At 34.8% G+C, this 22,197-nt stretch overlaps 1 protein-coding gene across 1 annotated transcript in view; it reads right to left on the minus strand.

The window, feature by feature from the left end:
• The window catches only part of LOC124359627 (filamin-A-like), a 154,833-nt gene continuing 132,636 nt past the window's right edge, over nt 1–22,197 (minus strand). The window contains 14 exon segments of the mRNA XM_046812528.1: nt 1–308; nt 4,735–4,916; nt 5,671–5,853; nt 9,368–9,502; nt 11,461–11,603; nt 14,030–14,168; nt 15,737–16,021; nt 18,044–18,175; nt 18,304–18,585; nt 18,705–18,881; nt 19,547–19,690; nt 19,814–20,053; nt 21,133–21,309; nt 21,402–21,623. Of these exon segments, the coding sequence (XP_046668484.1) occupies nt 234–308; nt 4,735–4,916; nt 5,671–5,853; nt 9,368–9,502; nt 11,461–11,603; nt 14,030–14,168; nt 15,737–16,021; nt 18,044–18,175; nt 18,304–18,585; nt 18,705–18,881; nt 19,547–19,690; nt 19,814–20,053; nt 21,133–21,309; nt 21,402–21,623 (2,516 nt within the window). The 3' untranslated portion in view covers nt 1–233.

Raw genomic sequence — 22,197 nt, forward strand, 5'->3', positions numbered from 1 at the left:
TTTAGTTTGACATTACCTCTTATATTTTATATCACATAAAATATTGGAATGTTTAAAAACACAATATGTTCTTTTTAAATATTGTCAAAATAGTGAATTCACTAAGCCAGTACATGAGATTTACAATTTATATTTAATAAAATGTTTCTTGCTTTTAGAAATATTGAATATGAACTCATCAGACGCTCACAACCTTTCCACTTTGTGGATACTACTACCAAGTGATAGTGGACCTATGGTGTAATGTGGGCATAACCAGTAGAGTAGGCGACACTGCCGTACAGGTCAGATCCAGGTGATTGGCTTCCCTGAAAGAAAACACATCATTAGAATATTAAATTTTGGAAACCAAAATATCTCTGTCAAATTAAAAAAAAAAATAGCTTTATAAACATTTTAGTGAAACTATGGACAGTTCAGTTCAAGGAAGGGAGGTAGAATCTTTTTGACATCCATGGAGGATATAAATATCCAAAAAGCCAATGGTGAGGCCAGGGTTTCAACAATATACCAGAAAAATAAAAAATTTCAATAGATTTTTTTAACGTTTATTCCAGCAATTTATATATACAATCTTTCTTAGATGGAATAGCTATTATGTTTTATATATATATATATATATATATATATATATATATATATATATATATACAGCAGCTTATATATATAGAAGAAATGTAAAATAAATATAACGAATAGAATAATAAATATAACAATACTGGAAAGCCTACATGGGCAATCTGCCTGTGCGTAGGCCTAGTTGCATCTAGCCGCCAACATGAAGTTTAAATAATATGCTGGATATGTTAGTAATTTGAGAATAAGGTAAAAAAACATAAAGGGATGTATGTTTATTGCTTCTTGAATTTTACTGTAAGTGATTGTTTTTATTCAAGTGGTGGAAAACAAATGAAATAAAAATGGTATGTGTGGCTAAAACTAAATGATCCATTTATGATGGAGTGAGATGAGAGTGTGTGTGTGTGTTCGGTTAGTAGTAGTAACAACATCATGATCAAGGGTCAGGTCCCCTGTACCCGGTAGTGATAATGATCTCCGCCTCTGATACGCCTAAGTGCAATAGCCACTCATTGATACGATTTTTTTAAACTGACAAGGATTGTGCGTTAAAAGAAATTATAAATTTAATAATAATTTTATTAGCTTCCTTCACTAAACATTTTGTGGAACCACAGTTGCTATATTTCAAAGATGGGAGAAAAGTGTTTTGATATTTGTGGGGGATATAGCATATGCTAGGGGATCCGGGGTTACAACAATCTGAAATGTCTGGGACCACAAACAGGTTATTTTGTAGGAGAAGTAAATACTTTTTGAGATTTGTGACATGGGAAACACATAGAATATCCACAAAGCTTCAGCAATATACCAGACCAATCAGGAAATTTGTAGAGAACTTTAGTAATCCTGAGACAATACATTTCATTATTGGTTATTTTTTATTTGTTCTTGAATGTTTTCAAATTCCACCCTACAATCTTTCAAAATATTTTGGTACAAAACGGAATTTGGAATTTTTGAAATTTGGGCACAAAAATGCATTAGACGCTACGCCGCACTTGAGGTGAAAAAATGATCCCTTGAGATAGTACCAAAATTTGAGCTCAGGTCACGCAAGTGCTCATTAACTTTTTATATTTAAAAGATGTATATACAGTAGAACGTCGGTTATCCGAACTAATTGGGACCTGAGGGTGTTCGGATAATCAAACATAGTTTTTAATAATGCCATTTGAGGCGCTTATGATAGGTAAATTATTGATTAAGCATGTGGAAATTAAAACACAACATATTTACGTATACATAATACTTTTATTATATTAATCAACTCTTTTATGTAATTTTGTACTGAAGTTAATATAATATTCACACATTTTATAAAAAGTAAATGTCAAATTAAAAAAAAAAAAAAAAATAGAAACATAAAAATATGATAAAGTAACATTTTTAATACTGTAATGTATTGTATTGGAATTACTTTGTAAAATAGTCTTTTTTATTGTCTTTTGCTTTAAACTTGAGGACCGTTTTTTAGCTGCTAAGTCCCTAAGCCTCTTTAGCAGTAAAAGCTGAGTTGGGCAGCTCTCCTCCTCTTGCTTTTCAAGCCAAAACATCGCAGTATTAAATGCCGAAAAAGCTTCTTCATGACTTGGACGATTCTTGGTGCTTTCTGCAGTATCTGTGTTACAGTCTTCATCGCTGTCATGCTGGGTGGTATCTTCAGCCAGCACCAGAGAAAACAATTTCCTCATCATTAAGGATCTGGAAGCCTGGGTCATTGTCCATTGTTAGCCAATCTTCAGTATCTTGTATGTCACATTCTGAAAATCCAGGAATTTCTCCATACAACTCCAAAAATTCATCAACATCTTCCTGATCTGTAACTTTAGGCTCTATGTTTTCACGAGTCTTTTCTAAAATTTTCTTCCAAGCATTTTTTTAAGTTGCTTTCTTTCATGGTGCTCCAAGAGTCTGCTATCCATGTAAGAACAAATCTTTGACATTGAGTTTTTTTGGCAAATTGCACAACACTTTCTTCATTGGCATCAGCAAGTAACAAGCGACGAAGAACTTGCTTTTTGTACATCCTTTTAAGCTTTTCTATAACACCCTGGTCCATGGGCTGAAGTAACGCTGTCACGTTAGGTGGTAAATAGGTCACTTTAAAGTCCTCGTCGATTGAGTTCAATATTTCAACATCCGAGTGGGTTGGGCATTGTCTATAACGAGAAGTACTTTCCCCCAGCTTATTGTTATCTTTTTTGTACTTTTTGACATCAGGGATAAATTCATTAGTAAACCAGTCTAAAAAAATTTCACAATTCATCCACGCATTCTTTTTGTGATTTTTAGGTAAGAGGTAAAACAAGTCACATTTTTAAAACACCTAGGCTTTTTAGATTTGCTTATCATTAGGAGAGGTAATGCAATGCGTACCAGTAGCGTTTTGCTGCAACCATGATTGTTAACACGCTTCTTGCTAACCTTAAATCCTGGCGCCGCCTTTTCTTCGTTTTGATGCCAATGATTTACGCGGCAGTGCCTTCCAATTAAGGCCTGTTTCATCAGCATTGTATACCAAATCCAATGAATACCCTTCATCTTTTAACAGTTTGGAAAATGTCTCTTTATATTTTTCTGCAGCTGCAGAATCTTCAGATAATATTTCACCTTGTATGTCAAGGTCACGTTATACCATGGCGTGATTTAAAATTCTTCAACCACCCTTGTACTAGCCTTGAAGTCGGCTGACCCCACCAAGTTTTTTATTGATTTGGATGGCTTTTTCACAAAGCAAAGGGCCTGATATTGGTTCCCCCTTTGTTCGCCTTTGAATGAACCATAGATACATCGCCTCTTCTAATTTTTCATCTTGAGGGTCTTTTCATCGATTTCCTTTTTCTAGATCCATCTTCGCTGTCCAGTTTGGAGGCAAATTTAAGGATTTTCAGATTTTTTACTTTTTATCTCTGATATTGTTGCCTTGCCAACGTTAAATTGTTTTGCTAAAGATGTCCCTGTTTCACCTTTTTCTAGTTTTTCAATGATTTTTAATTTTGATTCAATAGATAAAACATTTCTGCTTCTTTTATTAGGTTTACTAGAGGTCGCCATGTCAAATTATACACATCCTACGGCCTACAATATTACAACTAATCTAACCTTAAAACAACAATAATGTACAGAATAAAAGAAAAAAACTAACTTACTGGATGTTCTTGAAACTACTGTACAGTCCAATACTATTAACTTCACAAATTATAAACTAAACTGTACTGTACTTTCCAAACAAACTTAACTTCACAAATTATAAACTAAACTGTAATGTACTTTCAGCGCTGCACTATGCGAGTGAATGATTGACAAGGAAGCGACTGCTGTGAGTGCCGTCTAACGTCCGCTACGTCGCACGGCGGCGCCGACTACCAAGGTCAAACTGACGACTGTTCTATTACGCGGTGACGTTTGGTCTAGTTCAGGTTACACGCAACCTTTTTTCGTGTTCGGATAATTGACGTTTCGGATAATTGACGTTCGGATAACCGACGTTCTACTGTATTTAATTACCTTCTTGTATAGCCTAATAACAAATATTAGATAGTGGCAGTGTGGTATCCTTCTCGCTGATATCACTTCCTTTTGAGGAGAAGAAAACAAGAAACAATCGTCATAACAAGTTGTAATTTTTGCAGTAGTCAAATAAAGTCTGTTTTTCTAATAACGTAGTTCTTGTAGGTCCCCGTTAAGAAAACATTTTCCAAAAATAGTGGTCTCTGGATAATACCAAATTCACACATGATGTAAGAAACTCGCATTTTAACACGTTGATTGAGGCAGACGTCTTACGGCACACAATCCGCACAATCACAGCGAGAGAAGGTCATTCAGAAGTCACAGAAGCTTTGTCACTCAGTATAGACTAGCAATGAAGTTGTTAATAACAGTTCAAAATAAAAGTTCTCTTTCAGAATTGATGTAGACTTTTACTCACTTTGCAGTGTTGAATATATGAAGAAAAAAGGAACAATGAGTGGAGTCCCTCCCAAAAATGGGCAGGGAAGTATCCTAATTATTTTACAAAATTTACTATGATACAGGTTAGATGAAGTATGGGCATATAAGCTAAACAATTAAAATAGTTTGAATACTAGAAATCTAGTTCAAATTTGTAAAAATTACATTTTTAATTCAGTTGGATTATTTTAAACTCACCGATAAAAACCGATTTAGTTCCTCTTGTGTGTCAAAGATCATGACCATAAAGGGAGAACCAGGAACATTCTCTCCTGCCCACTTGACTTCCACTCTGTAGTCTCCTGGCTCAGTGGGGTCGAATTTGCACAGGATTGTTCGGTCCTTTTGTGACTCACGCTGCATTTCAACTCGGAAAGCACCTGGTAAATTCAAACAATGGTTATCACACATTTTTAAACTACCAAATGTTACTAAACCAAACAGAACTCAAATAAATCTAAATTACATATTTGTAATACCCAAAAATGGCCTAATATTAAGATGGATCAAACTTCTCTTCTGATTAATTTTGAACATTATTGTGTAAATGGAGCAGGGATTTGATAATAGTTAACATTTAATAAGTAATCTGAAGCATGGAAATCATTTAATTAATCAGTGCCATCACTGAGGAGAGGTGATGGGATAGTCCTCTCCCTAAGAGCCCTAAAAGGAAATAAAATATTCATATAAAATCAATCCAACTTTTCTGAAATACAGCAGATTTACCTTTGTAGTTTTACCTTCAATTAGGTCTACCTAATTAATCCAAATTGAGATTTCTTCCATACTAACCAGTTTGGTATGCTCTTCAATCACATTCATACCTCCCTTCTCAACCTAAAGCTAAATCCTAGTCATGCCACTTTATTAATTAAAGAGAAACAGGTAAGAACATAACATACTAAATTAATCAAATTTGTGCTTCTTTCATGATACTCACTTTTACTTACAAGTGGTTTTTGTAAATCGTCAATGCTATTTATAGATAATTGTATTTCTAATGTACCTATTCAATTTATGAACAGATTTAAGTTTCAGAGTATCTATAACATTATCAAAAAATTGTTTTGAAATTCAAACGTCCATTAAAAAAAAAAAAAATACAAATAAGAAAGAAAGATCATTACTTACCCTTTGGACCCCTGACTCTGACAGTCAGTTGGCCAGCTCCCGCGCCTCGGGTATCGCAGATAAACCGGCTCTGGAAGGTTGCAAGAACACCGTGTTCAACGCCTGGGCCATAGACTCTCACTTTGCTGGCATCTGGAGCTCCTGACACTCGCAGACAAAACGGGCTGCCAGGCACGTCCACACCTGATTACACAATATACAGAAGAAAGGTTCAATTTAAGCTTAAAAGTGTACATCAATATTCCTGATAATAATTATGCTGTTTTTATAGGATTTCTCATCACTAAATATTTTGACAAACGACATATTGGGATAAAAATCACTATAACATTTTACACATCGGTCAAATGTTTTCATACATTTTTCAGAATAGATTCCAAACATTGATGCCTGGATTAACATTCATAAAAACAAGTAATTAATAAATAGTTACGACTAAAAATTAAGTTCAACAATTTAGCAATATTTTGAATGATTAATATAGAGCAATGGTGAAATGAATTCCAAATTCTATTAAAAATGCTCAAATTTAAAATCTTAATAGCTTTTTAGCCTGTTAGAGTTGAATAAAATCATCACCAAACCAATATCTGTCATTCTAAACCTTAGGAGATCTCCCAACTACAAGCCAAGAATATCAAACTACGTTTTAAAGGGATTTACAGAGGTGCTTTGAAATGGTTATATTTTATGAACTACCAATCACATTCTCTATATTCTGTTTTCATTTAATAGATTATAAAATAAGTTTCCACAATATATGCCTTTTACTTGAAAAAATATGAACTAGTATTTTTACTACTTTATGCAGTGTAAACTGAACATTAACAAATCCAAACTACCTCTACCTTTGAAAACAAAATACAGTAGAACTCCGATTATCCAAACCCCTATTATCCGAATCCCCAATTATCCGAATCACGATTCGGTGAAATTATGTAAAATTTGAAAGGCGTCAAATAACAGTGACGGCGCCCGCCCAACGAAACGTGCCAGGCGTACGTGCAGTTACCGTGGTAACGTGACTCCCGCATGCTATATTTAGAACACCCCGCCCTTCCACCTGCACATCGACTGCAGTCTCGCCGCCCGCCGGTCAGTGCGCTTGAGCCGTATGCCAGTTCCGTTCGAGTTGCGGTCGAGTTGCGTTTTACCTTGAGAGTTGCGTTGATGTGTGTAGTGTTGCATAGCCTGATATTATAAAATCATTAACGATGAGTGCAAAACGTAAACGAGTTGTACTTTCTCTCAGCGATAAAGTGGAAATTATTAATCAGTTAAATAAAGGCGTCGCAGGAAAGCAACTAGCAGAGCGGTTTGGCGTAGGGGCTGCGACTATATGTGACATTAAAACTAACAAAGCAAAAATTTTAAGCTTCGTGAGTGCATTGGAAAGTGAAGATGGATGTTCATCTAGAAAGTGATGAAGCACGCTAAAAGTGAACCTATTGAGAACGCTGTTTTTACGTGGTTTCTTCAACAACGGTCAAGTGGGCAACCTATTTCCGGACAAATTTTATGTGAAAAAGCTCGAATGTTTAGCGAAAAAATGGGTGTGACTGATTTTAAGGCAAGCCAGGGGTGGCTTCGGAATTTTAAATCTAGGCATGGCATTCGAGAATTAGACGTAGCGGGAGAAAAACTTTCTGCCGACCGTGAAGCTGCCATTAAGTTTGTGGAAACATTTAAACAAGAGACTAAACACTATGATCCCGAACTTGTTTACAATGCCGACGAATCCGGGTTAAACTGGAAGGCCCTACCGAGGAAGACTTTGGCATCCAAAAGAGAACAAAGTGCTCCAGGGCATAAAGTAAGCAAGGAACGAGTAACAATCCTTGTTTGTGCTAACTCTACAGGTACCCATCGGCTGCCTTTACTAATGATAGGTAAACCAAAAAAGCCAAGAGCTTTTAAAAATGTAAACCATTTACCAGTGGCTTACACCAACCAAAAAAGTGCATGGATGGCAAGTGATATATTTTTGGAATGGTACAATAAAACTTTCATCCCTGAAGTAAAAAAATTTAAAAAAGAAACTGGAAAAACGGGGAAAGTGTTGCTCATCATTGACAATGCTCCAACTCATCCACCCATTGAATGTTATGATCGGGACGAGGGCCAATTTAAATGCCTCATTTTGCCGTCACAAGTCTATTACAACCCATGGATCAGGGGGTTATTGAGTGTACAAAACGACACTACAGACGTCAACTGCTCCGTAAACTGCTCCTGGCTGAAGAAAACAATGAAGAGAGAGTTTTGGATTCATACAAAAAAATTAACTTGAAAGACTGCTGTTACATGATTGCGGATTCCTGGAATATGGTTAAAAGCGTTACACTAAAACGAGCTTGGAACAGAATAAACGGTACATCAACAAAAGAACTGCTGGAACTAGAAAAACAGAGGTTACAACAAATAACAGATGAGCTAGCTGATGATGAAGAACTTGAACTGACTGTGGCAGAATTTGTAAAACTTGCCAATAACATCGCAGGTTGTTCAGAAGTCGATGTTGAAGATATGGAAGAGTGGTTGCAATCTGATAACGCTGATCCTGGGTTTCAGATAATGACAGACAATGAAATAGCAGAAAGTGTAATGGACGAACAGCAAAGTGATATCATTGACAGTGATGAAAGCGGTGATGAAACTGAAGAGGAAAATGTGCCAACACACGGAGAAGCCTTCATTTGTTTTGAAAACGCCTTAAAGTGGATGGAGCGGCAACCAGAATGTGAAGCTGTACAACTTCTTGCCGTCAAGCGCCTGCGGGACCTTGCTGCACGGAAACGAGCTACAACCTCAAGGCAACGTACTTTATTGGAAATGTTCAAGTGAAAAACTACACAGGACAAATATGTACTGTATGTAGCCTATTGCACATTTCAACACTTAATTTTTCATTTGTCATTTAGTTTATGTACTAGTACTTTTCGTTAATCTGTATTGCTGTATGTACTGCATTTTTATTGCTCATGTTTATTACTGTACTCTATAGTATTAAAATAACAACGTTTTCAATGCACTTTTGTTTATTTAATGTAAAATACTCCTTTTTTGCATAATTTCCATGCTAAATCCAACTATCAGAATTTTTGCATATCCGAATCGGCCTGATCCCCAATTAATTCGGATAATCGGAGTTCTACTGTATAAAGATATAAAACTACACATATTCTTAACCCTGGATCTGGCAGTTGAAATTCCTATAATGACAGGTATTATTTTGCTAGTTGTGCAAACTTTCTCACTCAAACTTATGTAGAATAGAATGTATTGTTCAAGTAAAGTATACACTGTTATATATTTTATTTTACAGTATGAAACAAGGAACATTTATATTCAGTTGGATTAATTTTTTCATTTCAATTTAGGTTTTTGTTTTTCATTATATGTAAAAAAACTAAAAATAAAACAAAAATATCCAAAACATCACACTGCATGGAGGTATATTGTTTTTATGGAGAAAAACTTAAGGTCATTTGACTACAGCCAGATTCTTAAGCAACTTTGAATAAATAAATAATCTTAACTTGGCAACTGAAACAAACTAGATATTTTTGGAGACTTTAATTTAGTTAAAACTTCTATTAAATAAAATAACTTTTAATTGTTGACCAGAGATTTTTGTTGTATCTACAGAATGACTGATGAATGATAGTAGTTAGCTTCTACTGTTTACAGTGCTTACCTCCATATTTGACAGTGAGAGTATGTCTGCCGGCCTCTTGGGGCTTGACATTCAGAGTGAATGTGCCATCACTGTGGTCGTACAGTTCGCAGTAAGCTACCTTGTGAGGTCCCACACAGTGTGCACTTAACTCTCCTGTACATAAAACAATAATTTCATTCATACACAAACAACAATACTTGATGTTGAACTGAATAGTGTTTATCCAATTATAATATGCAATATCAATAGTTCTTAAAACAATTAACACGTTCGCTACCAACCGGCACATATATGTGCCGGTAGGTCCATCAAGATAGGCCACCATTGTGTGAGTTGGGCACTTCTCACAGACCAGCTCAAAGTAGTGTGGTCATTACCGTAGCCCAAGAGTACAAATTTGTTCAAATCAATTTATATATCATTTTATAGCCTTAGGCAAACGTATAACTTGATTCCACATCCCTTTTTTTACGTTGTATACATTTTGGCTAGTGGCACATATATGTGCCGGTCGGTCTGTAGCAAAAAATTAGGCTTAGGCTAAACCTCAAATATAAACTTTTTCTAGTTGAAAGTCAAGTAAAAATTGCCATAACTGTGTTAGGACACATTGGGAAAATAATAAAAACTAGTGTTGACATGGTAGTTATGTGTATTGTACAAACTAAAACAAGATCTTTGGATAAACACTTTGGAAATAGCAGAATATGTTATTAAAAAAAACTCACACAAATGTCTCTTATTTATAAACTCCATTTATGTAATGAGCTACATTTTTATCTTTGACATAAAACAGTTAGGAAATAAAAATGTCTTAGGTAACACACATTTTGTTTTAGTTTTTCACTTGTGAAATTCATTGAAACACTCTGGCATGCAGAGTCCGAATTTATTGTCCTTTTCATCTGTGCAGCTGGAACATGGGAAGAAAGTTGTTTTCCCGCTTTTTCTGTCTTATTCTACAAACATGACACCGTAGCCTCTTGTTCAATTTGACTGGGTCATGGCTTTTTTGACCTGAGACCTTGAACTGCACCAAGGAAGAAATTGTGAACATACCGAGAGACCAAGCGGCACAAATATGTGCCAGACATCCCTGTAGACCGATATGAAAGAATGAAGTCGAAAGAATAGACCGATCGTTACCACAGCCTTTTATTTAATAATACTACACTGGCACAAATATGTGCCGTCGGTCCACTGGAACTGTACCGAGCGGCACAAATATGTGCCATCGGTCTATAAGAATCAACTAGCCGGCACATATGTGTGCCAGCCGGTCCATATTAACGAAAAAGTTTTTACATTTCGGTAGCGAATGTGTTATATAACAAATGAGGATTAAACTATTATTTTAGGTTCTTTTATTGTCCTTTTTATAACATTTAGTTTAATTTCTAAATATATGCTATTTACGTAAATACTGGCTATTATAAAATAGTAGCTATAAAAGTATTAATCATGACAAGAACAATGAAAATCACATACATAGATGTATCACCATCAGACAACTAGACAAAAGGACTAAAGGCACTAAATTCAGTCAATTAGTCAGTTTATGGTTATTTGACATTGATTTAAAATTAATTTATGAGTCTGATGTGGTTGATTTTGAGTGTTATGATCTAAAAAATACAACCAAGGAAAAAAATGTTTTGTATTGTTTACCCACTTTGATTCCCACTAACATTAGTGCGGTTGACAATTAATTTCTTTCTTGGGGGAAATTCCTGTACTGACTTGAAAAAAAATCCAGGTTGTGTGCTTATACAATGCAGATTGCCTCTCATATCCTGCCCTACAAGTTTTACTTTATTCCCAGTAAGTAGTAACAGTGCATTTCAATGATTGTTAGCTTTACTCTTACTGTCAGCTTATGGAGTACAGAGCATTCACATGTAAATTGTACAGGCAGAGAGGGACCTTTCTAAACAGAACATTTGTTGCAATATAACAGTCCACTTGTCCTCGAATGAATTACTAATTTGATCTTTTAGACTACAACTCCAGCACTTGGAATCTAGTATACCTAGAACTAGAAAATGTAATGTGCTATGGCATGGATTCATAGTAATGTGACTGGTGAAAGGTTAGTTCATACAAGAACCTACCTGGACCTGCTGTTCTGGTATCAATGAAGCTGCGGATGTCCTTGCCAACTGTGCCAATGCCGAGACCATCCCCTGAGCAGATAACTCTGGATGCGTCACAGACAGCTGTCACAGTTACCTTCAGTGGGCACCCCTTCACTTGCCTTCAATCATTTACATAATAAAGTTACTTATAAGAAGATATTTAACTGACATACTTAATACATTTTAAAAATCCATCCATGTATAATATTTTTATGACAGTCAAATAAAAAATATGGTTTATTTATGACATTAAATTGTAATACAGTAGGATCTCGTTAATCCGGCCCTATATCAGGATTAGTAACGTCAGATTACCGAAAATGCTGCATTAGTGGGGATAACTTACTAATGGAGCAATATAACAATAAAACAGCATATAATTTCTTATGAAAGCTATTGAAAATGATGGTGGCTAAAATAAGTATAGTAATTAAAACAGTACTCAAAAAACAATAAATAAGTTAATTGTAATTAAAAGCCATTGAAATGTAAAAAAAATTAAAACGATGTATGAGGCTCAATTATAATACTACAAATACATAACAGTTATTAATGACATTACTCTAAATTTGCTTCCAAATCAGTAAAACTGTTTCTTTAAAACGAAGAAAGTTTTTAAACATTTTCCTGGAGTCTCTTCAGTGTTTTCCACTGCCCAAGTAACTGCAGTGGCGAAGGCACAGAGAGCCATGTCTGTGTTTACTGTATGTATAGCGGCCAGGGGAGAATTGTTTCCTCCCTACTTTCCACCCTCCCCATCACTGTTGACTAGTACGTCTGCGATGATCTCATCTTCTGTCATAATTTGACCCTGCTCGTCGTCTGCTCCTTCTAGTCAAGCATTTACATCAGCTTTTGTTAGGTCATCAGGTTCGTCCACTAGCTGTTCGATCATTGCTTCTCTCAACTCATTTAATTCCACATCTGAGCCATTTTATGATTGTCAATCACTTTCAGTCTTCTTTTTATGAGCTTGTAATAAATCTAGAGAAGGCCAAAACTTTAACAAAAAATTGTTTATGTGGGAATTCTTTTCCACATGTTTACCAAGTTAAAACAACAATTTCAGGTAACTTCTTTTGTAACGGGTTTTTACAGATTGAATGACATTTTGGTCCATAGATTGGAGTAACAGAGTTGCATTTGGGGGCAAAAAATTAAGTAAAAATTTGACCATCTTCAGATTTTGCTTCTTCTTTATCGAGATGTTCTGGATAATTGTAAAGCAACAAAAGGGCTATTTGAGACAATTTCCGTGTTTTCAAAAACTGTTTTACCCATGGAAAAAATGTTTTATGAAACCATTCTGAAAAAAGGGTTTTTGTCCTCCATCCCTTAGTTTGATTAGTGTAGAAAACCGGCAAGTTCACATTCTTGAAAGCCCACTAATATTAGAATACTACATAAAAGTTATTCTACCTTTTGCCAATTTGCAACCCGGGGCATTAACTTCCGCCTTATGAATAAATGTTTTCTTCAGCAAAAGATGCCAGTACAAACTGCTCTCGTCTGCATTATATATCTGATCTAGGCCAAAACCCATTTCATCGAAAGTTTAATCAAAAGGATCAACAACCTCTACATCACTTGAGAGTTTTTCTCCAGTTAAAGTTAGCAATCGGATTCCAAAGCGCCTTTTCAATTTATGCAACCACTCGACACTGGCACGGAAATCATCCTTTTTCTAAATTATGTTGGGAAACATTTTTGCCTTTTCCATGAGAATGTCATCTGAAATAGTATGTGCCGGTTTCTTTCTTGCATGACCCAATTATAAACTGCATCTGCGGAAACTCACCTACTTTTAAAGTTTTTCTTATACTGGAAGAAGATTCATCACTCCTCATAAAGAATGATTCAATCTGCTCATTTTTCTTCTGTATGTCATGAATTGTTGCACGGCCAACACTAAATTGGCAAACGTTTTTAAATGGCATACATTTTATTTAATGTCAGCGTGACATGCTTACGTTTTTGCGACAACGCACTGCACTTGACTGTACTCGCTACTTGTCTTCACTAAGCTCACACGTGACAGACTCACTGTGTACAACTACCGTTAACAGACGACAACGCACCAATGTTGCTATGCAGACTGTAATGCGCGCATCACGCTATACAGACAGGCTGAGTCTTGAAAACTACCAATGACTCATTAGTGCCGTCACAGTGATTGATTACTGGATGTGCCGGAGAACTGAATGGTCGGATTATAGAGACTGTACTGTATTACTGTTGTTAAATTAATCAACCATATAACCACATAAAAATATTGATTATCATATGTGAATAGCTATGATTCTTTAGAGTAGATTCAATTTAAACTATATGTATTAACGTCATAAGTTCCAAAAAGTTGAGAAGAGTAGAACTATTAAATTTATACCATAGTTATGTTAACTTGGACAACATGAGAAATCATGTTCTGCACCCCACTTTTGCCATCCACTCAGATTTGAAATTACAGAAAGAATTCATTGAAAAATGTATCAACCACATAAATTGTAGAACTACATAATTGTATAAGTGATTTATATTGTGCTACCTGTCAGACCACATGACATTGAGCAGATAAGCGCCAGGGTGATGGGGGATGTATGTTGCTCTGTACACGTTCTCACCCACTTGATGCAAATTCACCTTGATGTCGTTTTTCATGCCTGTTAGACTCACTTCAGGCATTCCTGAAAATATTACAATTGATTGTAACAATACAAAATGTTACAAGTTTGTATGAGTTAAAAACCACGATCATGAGCAACCATGTTTCTAAAACATAAAAATAACCTACTAAAAGACATATTAACATATCTATCTGAATTAAAATTAGAAGAAACACTGAAGAATAGCAGCAACACATAGAATGATAGGGTCTAACTCGCTTATAAAAAATGCATTGATAATTTTAAGACATACTCGTACACAAAATCTGTTTAACACTTTGTACCCTGGACTCTTAAATACATGTTTCGGTGTGGCTCCCTGGGGGTTTTAGGATGCTTTTAAAAATTCTGTGTTATTACAGTAATTATGTTATAAACTCATACTGTATATCATTTTAAAGATAGAGAAACATACTTTTTTTAAAGTATACAAAAATAAAGTTTATTTTCGAAATAAAATTACTACATAATATTGAATGTTATGTAAAAAATCCAAAAAAAGTTTTTGCTACATAGCTTGTTAGTTCAGGTAATTCGCCTTAGTGTGGTAATTTTTAAAAAACAATGTTACACAAAGTGGCACTGTACAGTCTGGGCACCGCCAGGATGTTTCCTTCCTTCCAGCTTTGCCAGTTGCTTCCTTGTTTTTTTGTGAGCATACTTGCAGTCGCGAATTGCATTACTTTTGATTTCATCACCCAGAAAATAATAAGTAAAGAATATAAAATAAAATCAACTGAAAGTCGAGAAGAAAGAACAAAGCGAGTGTAAATACAAAACAAAACACACGGATAACCTCACATTGTTTGCATTTGCCTTTACTTCATTCAGTAAGAAACTAAAGTTCTAATTAATTACAAACAGTTAAATTCACATTTAGAATACATCATAATAACATTTGCTTCAGCATTTGTCGGCAAGATTTGTAGAAAACTTAGTAAGACATCACTAAGACTCACAACACACAACGTGAAACACTACAAAGCAAACTGACAGTACCGACGATCAGCCGCGGCGCGTACGATCAGCTGTCTAGACTCGCTTGAAGTACGACGATAAATATACGTATTTCATTACTAAAACGTGACCCAGGGATCTCAAAACCAACAAATACGAACTTAGACAACCAATGAACATAATAAAAATGTTTGAATCCAAAAATAAGATGACTGAGCTAAATAATACAATTAAATAACGACCCGAGCGATACTCGGGCGCCGGTAGCAGGCGCTGCCGACGTGGCCCGACCTATACTCGGGCTCAGGGTACAAAGTGTTAATTATATTGTTTTCTGCTTTGTATTCTTGGTGGAAGTGAGTAAGTTTTAATGGAAAAGACATTTTTCATACTTTTTTAATAAATTTATTGTGGAAGTATGAAAAATGTTTTTTCAATTAATTATATTGGTCAGACATTTGAGTTTTAACAAAATTCTCAGTATGTCTATTAGTTGTCTTACAACAAACAAAATATGTCACTAATACTACAAAGTTAATGGAAATATAGAATTGAAAAAAGTAGACTTTAAGACACTTGATTAGGTGTGAATAGTAAAAATGAGATTTGCCAATGAACAGAATAATCCGTACCTGGGCCAGCCTGGGAGCCGTCTATGGTGAACTCTGCTTGCTGGTTACACACTGCACCTGCCAGCCCTTTACCTGTGAGAATGACTCGGACACCCCCTGTACCACCTTCTGCCAAAGCCAGGATGGGACTACAGGGAAGAGGGAAGCCACCGTAACTCAGATGGAGGGTATGGGGGCCGGGGGCACGGGGTGTCAGAATAACTTGTAGCCTGTCAGGGGACGGTGACTCTATTGGCACTGGTAGTGTAGAATTGTGAGGAGCTTTGCACTCTGCCACAAGATCACCTGTGCAAGATTTAAACATTTAATTTTTTACAATCAGAATAAGAATAAAAAGAATTATTCCATAAAAAATAACAAATATTAAACACATTACAAACCAAGAAAACTAGACATTTTTACAATCAGAGGTAGCTATCACAATTTAAAAACTCAATCATTGTTGAGTCTCAAGCAACAATGATTGTTAGCAAACATTTAAAGTGGTATAAAACAAGACGGTAGTATACATGATAACATTTTGCATAACAAGATTTGCTGAAGTTGTGCCTATTGAAGTCTATAGCTTATTAGATTTCGGAGTTATCGTGTGGAAACTGGACAGACCGAAAATACATTTTTACGCCCCTCAGATAGACAGAGTTTGCAAGACTTTTGAGTGATACGTTTCAGGTGACCCTCAGCTACATAACAAGGCGGGACGAGCAACATCATCAAACTCAATATTGTCCATCTAGAAATAAGATTTCATGAAAAATTGAACAGACAAAAAAAAACAGATGAAATTGTTTTTGAGATATTCTGTGGATTGTAAGGATATGTTAACCCAAGAATTGGAAACTAAATGACCTCTATCGGCTGGCAAATGTTTCACGTTTTGCAAAGGTATTTTATACAAAATATAATAAATATAATAGTACTAGAAATTATTTAATTATGCATTATCATATATAATTTTTTATATAAATCTGTATATTTTACTATTTATACTTGTGTAAGTAACATTTTATTTTAGTTTTGTTTTGGAAGATTTGATTATATATATAATTTATATATATATATATATATTTGTTTTAGCGGGGAGACTATAAATACAGAAGTGATATATATTTAATAAATCAAAATTACAAAATATACAAATGATTCATACATTTAATTATTTTCAGAAAATATATATTATGATGGGCTTATTTCTAAATCTTTATTTATAGATTAATAACACCTGCTATAGAGCCTTTTTATAAAAATTGACATTACTCTGTTAACACATTATATTGCAATAGTATTTTTTTCCCATGCATGAACCAGTAATATTACACTATTATGCAACAGAGAAATACTTTTCATAGTGATGTTAGTCAGATTTTGAGAGTGATAGATTGTTGCTGCAGCAATGGTCACCAGTACCTGGGTTAATGCTTAGCCAAATCCCATAGAAGGAGATGTGTCACCATCAAATAGAATTTTGCCTATGTAAAAATGGTTAAATGCAAAATATCCAGTCATTAGCTCAATTTGTTCTCTAGTGGAGACAAAAAAGTCACAGGATTGAGGTTATTATAATGAGATGAATAACACTTTATCTAAGCACTGGTTTAATTATCAGCAGCCACTGTGTCGTCTTGATAACATAAGTGTTATTATCATAGACATCACTAGCTATCATCCCAAAATCAAATTGGAGAATAACTTCAATATTCAGTGATTAATGTTGCATAATACACAACAAGATCCAACAGCAACAAAATCTTACTTACTCTTAATGAAAGGAATGAGTTTGCTGCTGAAACCTACATTGCAGATAATAGTAATTTGTGATCAATCACGACACACTGTGATTTAAACACAGTGTTTTAATGATCAAAAATACCTCTGGCCATCAGTGCAGGCTTTGGTATATCACAATTCTGGGAGAAGTAAAGAAAAAACACCCTCTTAGAGAGTAGTTAAACTAGTTGTTGCATTTATTTTTGTTTAAATAATTTGTTAAAACTTATCTTAATAGTAAATATTTATATTATTTTCATCCATATAAGGCTATGAGAAAAAGTTAGTTTTATAGCCACATACTTGTAGTATAATATACATTATATTATAATGGTTAATTTCTTGAAGTTGTAACATGGAATTCAAGTGGCCTCTACGTGAACATAGCCACATCTCAGCAGGAACGGGTAGTGATCGGCAGCAATACGGCAATACCACTTCAAATATCATTGGACTATTTTTGTACGGTCAACAGTAGCCACATCTAAAATTTAGAAAATTTTTTAAATATACCAATGTAGCTTAGGTAATCTTGTATACCTGGTCCAGCCTGAGCCACATCAAAGGTGAGCCTTGTCGGTAGATGAACAGAGAGAGGTAATCGCCCACCGGGGATATCTGCAAGGAGTCTCACTTGGTCCACACACACAACATATGCTCGGAATGGAGAACCTGCATTACACAATATATGGGGTGTAAGAATCAACTTAATCTAAGTGTATTAGATACTTCTTGTATAAGAATTATTTACTGACTAGAATTTTTAATATTCTACTAAAATTATTTGAATCTTAACTAACCTGCAATAGGCTTGCCATTACAGCTGATTCGAATATCATAGACTCCAACTTTATTGGCTGTGTATGTAACCTCGTACTCTCCATTGTTCGGTGCTTTGGTGACTAGACACTTGACAGAGGTATCTCCTGGTCCTTCCATGGTCACATCAGGCTTCACAGGTGCCGACACACCGTTACATGCCACATGGAAGCGCGCGGGTGTATCGAGCAAGGCTCGAGACAGTCCCTGGCCCCAAGCTCTTGCTACCCCAGACTCAACCACTGTGAATGTTAGTGGAGAATCTGTAATAATACAAATTTACGTCCATATTAAATGCATGTAATATTTCATTCTAAATATAAAACTATTCTAAATATAGCAACATTTATATTTGATTGATATTATAGTAACATTCAGTTACCTGGTATGCTGTCACCTCCATAGGTGATGTGGAAGCAGTAGTTACCGGGTAGAGAAGGACAGAGTTCGATAAGATCAGTCTCCTCACCGATGCTGCGTACAGACAGAGGCAAGTCCTGCCCTAGCGGACTGCGAACAGTCACATCCAGCTCAGCAAATCCTGCATTCTTCCTCAGCACTATTAAAATATATAAATTATGAGATTCTAAAAACTAAAACTTTATGGAGTCTTTAACAAATAAGATGTACATGATACGTTATTTTATATGTCTAGTTGTTAACACAATCTACAAATCTGCATCCATATAACTTAAGAGTAGTGTGCCTTATTGGGGTTTTAAAACTGAAAATTTTAAATCAGCAGGGCTTGATTCTGTACTTAGTTCCAAATCAAATACTTGATCAGTAACTGGTGGTAAATAAAAAAAGCTGAGATTCACCCTAAAATAATTGAATACTAGTTTAATGTTACTATTATTAATTATTCTGAATCATTCTTCAAAATTAAGTAAGATCTTTACTCCTATTTAATTCTCAACGAAAATTCATATTCTTAATATAGCATATCATAAAATTGTCATTTCAAATACAACTATTTGAAATAAAATTCCAATAGTTAAGTGTAATAACATAAATATAATGAGAAATTACCAACCACAAGGTATAAATTGCAATGTGTATTTTTCGTTTCAATAAAATGAAAACAACCAAGGGTTAATTAATATCTTTTTAAGTTTCTACATTATCAGTAAAGTTGTAACACAAGAACAATTATAAAATGTTGAAAAGTTATAATAAATATAACTTAATCAAGTCATAATGTAGTAAAAAATTAACTCATACACTTGAATGATATGTTCTCGTTGACTGAGACACTGTTAGCAGCTAAAGTCTCTATCTTGAGTTTGGTGGCATCGAATACTTGACAGTGGTAAGGAGAGCCTCTAACTGGTCTTGATCCTTGCAGTACATCTATCTTGTACACTCCTGCACATTAAAATAATAATTGTAATTAATTTGTGAAACATTAATGTATACACTTTAGAGCCAAAATATCTAAGTTTGTCGGTAAAAGAAATATCAAATTTCAATGGTACATAAAAAATGTACCTGTGCTGGCAGCTGTAAACTCTGCCATGAGGTTACCATCCTTCTGCTGATAACAGCGTACTGGAACTGCACTCCCTTGTGGCCCTGTGATGACCACATCAAACTCCTGAGCCGGTCGACCTGCTGTCTCGATAGTGAAGTGAGTTACTCTGCCGGCACGTGACTGGTATAAGCCAAGACCTGTTGCACACACGTCTCGGCCGACTGCAGGGTCCGAAACTGTCACTTCCATTGGACAACCTACACCACAAGTTTCAGTTTACGGCTCTACATATTTGGCTGTTAACTGGAGGTAACGTAAACATTATGATTGTTTTAAGTCTAAGAAAAATATCATTCAACAATGGATGTAAAGTGTAATTAGTTGTCTATGCTTCAGTACACATAAACATACATTTTTCTAACATTACAGAACACAATTCCAAAAGGCTCTCCTACATAGGAAACGTATTTATTAATAGCCTTCATGATGAAATAAATTCCTATAATTGTTATTTGTATCAGGCACATAGTCATAAATCATATAATAAGTACTATTTGTAAATACTTACAGTAAAAAAGTTCTTAAAAACATGTCATAAATAAGTTATAATTTGTTTGTTATAATCTGTTTTGTCACAAACACGTAAAATTCAGGTAAATGAAATAATAATTTGTTTTTAAAGTAAAAATTGTAATTCCTTCTTGTTGTTTAGTTTAGTATACACATTCAAAATTAATCTAAAAATTATTCATACAAATCTGGTTTACAAGCATTAATGGAAACTATTTTAATTTAAACTAACTCTAAAGGTTTTATTTCAGAGTAGTAATGTTCTTCTATGTTGTTTTACCACTATGTCCAAAACAGTTCAAATACCTGTAGTAGAACTAGCTTAAACTACAATGCCGCATTGTTGATCCACGCAGATGACTTTTAAGTTGAGTTATTGTAGTTTATTGGCATGGACATAATAAAATTACGGTTCAATAATAATGAGAGTTCAATGCAAAATACTTGGTGATGAGATATTTACAAATAAATGAATGTAGAACAAGAGGTTTGGCTAATTAATTAATTATTGCCTGTCATCCAACAAATCAGAAAAGTCTGAGCTGTACTAGTAAATAACACAACTAATATAAAATTGTAACTTAAATATAAACTTTCTTTGACTTTAATTACTGATATTTTAAGTAATTTTACTAAACTTAAAGTAAATATAAATAAACATTCTTTAAATTCCATTAAAACAATGACTTTTAAGAATCAAGTTAAATAGTTTTTCATTTAAAGTTATAATAAATTTTATAAATATATGTATTTTGTACATGCCTACCTGCAATGTTCATGCTGTTGTATTTTACATGTATTTTGTGAGGAATGGCTAGCTGAGGATGGTAAACAACCTGGTACAGGCCTGGAGTCTCCAGCTCTCGCAGTGTGTGTTTCACCTCACTTCCAGCTGCTCGGATGCTGACCGACAGTGCTCCAGAACCTGCTCCCCTTGTGTCCACTGTCGCAGATACAAATATCCGTTACATCAATGTTTCAAACACTCACAATGATAACTACCATACAAGTGGTGACTTGAGTGTGAAGAGTTACCTTTGAATGTGGCTGCCCGGTGGCAGAAAGCCTCACTGAGCTCAGTCAGCTTGACCTGCAAGGGGTCGAACACCTGGACAGTGAAGGGTTGCTTGGTGATTGGTTGCTTGCGCTGTGTCACCGTCACACTGTGGGTACCGACTATGGTGGGCCTGTACTTGGCCCGGTACAGACCAGTCTCCAGCTTCTCTATGTTGCATGGCACTCGCGATCCATCGGGTCCTGCATTTGGTCAACAAATGTTAATTTTTAATGCTACGACTTATTTATTTCATTTGATGCAATATACATTTTTTATGAGAATTTGTTTTTTTTAAGATGGATGTTAGAAAATATTTTATGAACTAAAGATGAATGTTAAATTCTAGATTGTAGAATTTATAACTTAATTTGGTTTGATCCAAGTACCAACTGCCCAATTGATCTCTTTGCTATTACAACCACCTTTTTTTTATTTTTATTGGCCAAGTGTCAATGAAGCCTTTTGCTTGGACGCCTGGAAGAATTTCTTATCTATCTGCAATATCTCCAGGACGAATTCAACTATACATTTTCAGTATTGAATGATATGTTATTTTTACAGAGAAAGGTAAAGTTCAAAGAAATGCATGTTCTTCTATAGGATTTTGCATGAGACTTCAGCAAATACCATTATTAGACACATGGTGCAACATACTCTTACCATGTAAATATAATTCTGTAAAGTAAATTTCCCTAGTTACTAATTAATTATTATCAAAATAAGATTCACTAATAAATATTCTGTTAACTGTACTAATTGTAAAATAAGTTCTGA

This window comes from Homalodisca vitripennis, chromosome 4 (genome assembly GCF_021130785.1).
Source record: "Homalodisca vitripennis isolate AUS2020 chromosome 4, UT_GWSS_2.1, whole genome shotgun sequence".
Taxonomy (NCBI): Eukaryota; Metazoa; Arthropoda; class Insecta; order Hemiptera; family Cicadellidae; genus Homalodisca; species Homalodisca vitripennis.